The 5,887-nt window shown below is 35.5% G+C and overlaps 1 protein-coding gene across 1 annotated transcript in view; it reads right to left on the minus strand.

The window, feature by feature from the left end:
* LOC106875105 (uncharacterized) overlaps window positions 1-5,887 on the minus strand; it is a 62,801-nt gene that overhangs the window by 49,963 nt on the left and 6,951 nt on the right. Inside the window, exon 2 of the mRNA XM_052970575.1 lies at window positions 1,478-1,598. Coding sequence (XP_052826535.1) covers window positions 1,478-1,598 — 121 coding nt within the window. The remainder of the gene's footprint in view (window positions 1-1,477; window positions 1,599-5,887) is intronic.

Raw genomic sequence — 5,887 nt, forward strand, 5'->3', positions numbered from 1 at the left:
GTGCAGGTGACACGTAAAAGCACCCACTACACTCTCTGAGTGGTTGGTGTTAGGAAGGGCATCCAGCTGTAGAAACTCTGCCAAATTAGACTGGAGCCTGGTGTTGCCATCCGGTTTCACCAGTCCTCAGTCAAATCGTCCAACCCATGCTAGCATGGAAAGCGGACGTTAAACGATGATGATGATGATGGGGTGTGTATGTGTATCACACATGTGCACGTGCACACACACACACCATATATATATATATATATATACCTAAAATATTTATACTATATACATGCATACAAATACACACACATACATATATACACACAGGAGTGGGACAAAATAATGAAAACACTTTATTAAATGGATGGGCATTAATCACAGCTTCAATACATCAAGGAATTGATTTATACAGATTCTGAACAGCTGTTAGGGGAATTTTGAGCCATTCAGGTAAAACCTGCTTTAGCTCTTTCAATGATAATAGCAGAGGGAAACAGCTCTTCACTGCTGCAAAATGCACCATAAACGTTCAATTCTATTGACATCCAAAGTTTTTGGGGGGGGGGGGGTCCGAGTGATCTGCTTCCTTTCATATGCTTCATACTAACTTTGAATAACATTATTCATGTAAACTGGTGCATTGCCAACAGGGAACAATGTTTACACCATAACATGGATATGATCAGCCAAAATACACGGATAACCCTAGATGTTAAATTTGCCATGTAGAACAAAAGAGTCAAGGAAATTCTGTGATATGGCTACCCAACTCACTACAGAGCCAGCTCCAATGCTTCACTGTAGGGGCAACACAGAGCTAAAGGATTCTTTGAGCTATTTCCAGATATAAACTTACCCTGAAGTCAGAAAAAGAGTAAATGATGACATCAGAGATTACATTTAGCCACTGACCATGTCCAATAGTCTAGACACCATTTGTTGATGGGGGATAGAAGTTTAGCAATTGCAGCCTTCCCAAGGTATCCAGTTTTCATAAAACTGGATACCATGGGAGCTCACAACATAAGTTTTGGTTGAAACATAGTTGGCAAAGTAGTGGTTTAACTCTACTAGCACTTTCACTGCTGTAGTTTGATGGTTTTTATACAATGTTTTTTCACTATCCTGCAGTCGTTCACTTTGCCTTCTGTCAAAAATTTACTTACCAGAGTTGGTTTTACTTTGGTTTTGGAATGCAAGCATGATTTTAGAGACTACACCTCTCAAAACTTTGAGCAATTCAGTAGTTTTAGTGACTGAAGCTCCACCCCTCCAGCAATCTGTTCTCTTTGGAATTCAGACACATTACAGCATTTTAACTTATTTAAATGTATATATCTGCATAATGCATGAGCGCACAGATACAAACTAGAACAATTTTGAATTTTTTGTGTTACCAATAGTAAAAATTAGTTAATGTATAATACACACACACACATGCCAAAAACACTACTTTTTATATTCAAATCTTGACCTTCATACTTACAGCTGCTGTTAAAACTGCTGTTAGAACGATTTAAACTTTTATACTGTCGTATATGGACTTTTTTCTTCACAACTTTTAGTTTCACTTTACTGGTTTCTTTTAATTTTGATGATTTTTCCATCTAAACAAAGAAAAATCAAACATTAATTGAAATTTTAGAAATAATTACATGACTCCATCAATTTAAATAATATACTTAGTGCTAATACTTTCATACATACATTTCCTTATTTGTGAGAGAATATTTTCAGTATTACAGAAATGCTTTCTGATATTAAAGACTAATAATAGTATAAAACAGTTAACAAATGTTATAAAAGAGAAGTGAAACTCAATCTGTCTATGCATCACATCCATCAGAGGGTGGGAAAGAAGGGGAGGAATCAAAATATACGTCAATGTATTTGTGTGTGTGTATGTGTGAAAGATAGAGTGTTGTCACCATAGTAACTAAAAAGTTTTGATTTAAATTACAGAAATTTTAAGTGAAAGTCTGTCAACACATTATTTACATTTGATGGATATTTGTCATCATCTTGTTTGTTGTTAACACGTTTCGGCTGATATACCCTCCAGCCTTCATCAGGTGTCTTGGGAAAATTTCGAACCTGGGTTCTCATTCCTAAGGTATTTTTCGATGTTATTATTATTATTATTATTATCATTCAGGTCACTGCCTGGAATCGAACTCGGAATCTTGGGGTTAGTAACCAGGACGCCATATGCCCAAGCCCCAACCTGACACATCCACACTCATTCATCTGGCTGAACTTGGCCTCTCACTCAAATGCTTCTCGTTCGCTAGTGATTTTTACCAGCATTCCCAGGAGTGGCCATGGGAACAAGAATGGGTCCCAAATATGCGAAGCTGTTCATTGGCTACGTTGAGGCCCAAATATTCTCAAGTTACACTGGTCCCACTCTTGAACTATATGGCCGTTACATTGACAACTGTATCGGTGCAACCTCACTCTCCCACAAACATCTAGACTCCTTCCTGTCTTTTGTCAAATCTTTCAATCCTGCCCTCCACTTCACCTGCACTATCTGTCTCCTTTCTTGAGATTTTGGTCAGCATTCATCACTTCACTCTCATCACCTCCATCCACTACAAACACAGACTCGCACTCATGCCTCAACTTCTCCTCCTCCCACCCTAAACACACCAAGCTCTCCATCCCCTATTCCCAATTTCTCCATCTACGCAGGCTCTGCAGTGACGACCATGACTTTGAGACTCGGTCTCAACTCATGGCTCACCACTTCATCCTAAGTGGATATCCCCTCACCACTATCCACACCGCCCTTGCCAGAGCACGTTCCGTGGATTGTGCATCTGCTCTCTCCCCCTGCATCCGAGCTTCCCATAGGAACGTCAAAGGCCTCCGGAGTATCCTTACAGATCCATAGCTTATTGTTAAATTTTATAATTGATTTACGAGCCGCTAATATTACACTAATTTCTTCCCTAGAAAGACCTGCCTTATTATGTGCGAACCAAAGTGCCTTGTTAAGGATAATAGGGTTAATAGATAAGTAGAAACTAGAGATGTCGAACTGTATAAACTTGGTATTACTCTTGTCTTTAATTGAATTAAACCATTCTATTACTTGAGAATTTGACCATAGTCTTAGTTTTAACTTATCTATTATTGTGGGTATGCATTTGTCAAGAATGTTTTTACTAAGAGTGCCTATGTCTGATCTAGAGGGACAAATAAGACGTAGAGAAGGGTCGGATTCAGCTCAAATAGCTGATGTAGTTTGTTCGTATATATTATATGAGATGGCAGACCAGTTCCCTAACATAAATGGAGGTCTATATAGGGATGATTGTCTGCTATACTTCCATAATGTCTCTGCCCAGCGTATCCAAAAGGTCAAAAATAGGAGAATGGGTTTTGGCATCGTTTTTGAGGATGAGGTCTCTATAGCAAACTTTCTAGATGTAACTTTAGACTTACATAGTAACACACACTTTCCTTTCCATAAACCATCAACTAATCTCAAGTACATAAGCCCTTTTAGTAACCATCCAAGGTCTATCACTAGTAATTTGGTTAAGAGTATTTCAATCAGACTTTCTAAACTCTCCTCTAACTCACACATTTTCAATAAGGAGGCTGACTTTTATAATTCAGCCTTATTGAAGGCAAGTTACAAAGACAAGGTAAGATACATCAACTCAATTAGTGATCTTTCGTCTTTTGCACAGCAAGATATCTCCTCTACTAGCGGGGATAAACCCATTTCTATTTCTTCCCCTTCTTCTCACTTTACTGAGAAAGTGGCACATACTTATAATTATTCACATAAGGGAGGAGGCCTAACTGGCTCTAAACACCTTAATAAAAACAAAAAACTTAATTTATTCAACTATACTAACACTGTAACTAGATCTGATGAAAATATCTGGTTCATCCTCCTGTTCGGGAAACAAGTTAAATCCAATTTGGTCTGGCAGTTCCAAGACATGGTGAAAAGGAACTTTCCTAAGGGTTCTCCCTATTACCCAATAATCAACACACATAAGGTTAGATTTGGGTTTTCTAATACTAAAAAATTGTTACAGATAATATCTTCCCATAATTTTAGGCTTTTAGATTCTCCTCTAGTCAGCCATCCTAATTATGATGATAATAATAGTAATGTTTATAATAATAATAATAATAATTACTCCAGTAATTTAGCACACTCATATGATGGCAATAGTTATTTAGGTAAAAATAAAGGTAATAAGTACAACATTAGTAAATATAACAATCACTGTAACAACAATAAGATTAGTATCTCGGAATCTAATTCTAATAGAATTAAGTTTTTAAGTGCGAATGCCAGGACCAAAAATGTGGTTTATCAATGTAAGGTAATGACTAACACAGACATCTCGCATTATGTAGGTAGCTCCTCGACGCAGGTCTCCAGGAGAATTTCCAACCATTATTCATCCTTAAGGGATAGGAATAAAGTTAATAGTACTAGTCTAAGTAAATTAATCTGGAAACTGAAGGATTGCAATAAACAATTCTCTTTGGAATGGTCAATACTGGCTACTCCAATACCCTACGACAAAAGTAAGGATTTTTGTCCTCTTATAACTTGGAGCTTTTCCATATTCTGTTCTCCAAGAATTATCTAGTAAACCAGATAACACAGAGAGCATACAGATGCCAGCATTGGAGGAAACACACCTTCAGTTCTTATCGTTAATTTCATCCTTCTTACTAATTTTGGTTATTATTATCATTATTTTTATTTTTTCACCATGACATTCTCCCTAGTGGACGTCCACCTTACAAGTGGTATGTACAATCACCCAGCTTAGTATTTACCTTTAACTTTGACAATAACAATAATGATAATATTTAATTTATTTTTATATTTATTATAATAATAATAGTAACAATAACAGGAATAATATCATTTAAATATTATCTTAAATAATAATTATATCTGTCTCCAACGCCAGTTGTTTTTACTTTTTCTCCTTCCATAGTAGATTCAGCAAGTCTTTCCCAGTAAACCTACATTCGTTGAGTTTGAAGTATAATTGTAACTTTACTTACATATTTTCGATCGCGTTCTCGTAAGCATATTTATTATTATTATTTCATCATATGATAGTTTTGTACCTTGTATTACCATTTTTTTAGGTTAATAACCATATCTTAATATGATACAATGTTATGGATGTTTAATTTATTATATTTACAATCTCCGCTTAGTTTTACCTCAGTATATAAGTTTGTTTAGATAAGGAGTAATAATATATAATGAATTCATTGGATTCTCTCCCTTCTCCCTTTTCTGGTTTTTAATTTGCCATTGTTTTAAACTTTAGATTTTGGGATTTTACTGCGGTCCATTATGCCTTCCTCTAATTTAATCTTTTAGTATAGTGTTCTTAGCCTCTTTCCCTTAACAGCTCCCTTTAAACCAGCATTCTTGTTTCTAACGGTCATTTACTTAGCTATATAATGTTATAACTCGTACGCAACCTTAGCATTTAGCGCAAGTCTTGCTTTTGTATGTTGGTTCCCTGACAATGAATTTATGTGCAATTCCAGCACCTCTTACTTCTTTGGAGTAGAGTGCACATAATTTTTGAAACATATGTAGGAATTAAAGGAACTTATTGATTATATGTGTTTTGCTCCATTTATCACTATTCTTCATATCTACTCAAAATACATCACTTTAACATGGTATTTCTACCTATTAAACGGGTATGATATCCCAGTTTCTGTGTGATTTTTGCTACACTGGTAACTATTAACATATTTACATTATCGAAATTCTTTGAACCAAAATAATATTAATATATACATAAATTTAATATATATATATATAAACATAATTAAGGGATCAGCAACAGTTGCTTCACCACATACCGAAATTTAGAAATAGCAG

This window comes from Octopus bimaculoides, chromosome 9, assembly GCF_001194135.2.
Source record: "Octopus bimaculoides isolate UCB-OBI-ISO-001 chromosome 9, ASM119413v2, whole genome shotgun sequence".
Lineage (NCBI taxonomy): Eukaryota > Metazoa > Mollusca > Cephalopoda > Octopoda > Octopodidae > Octopus > Octopus bimaculoides.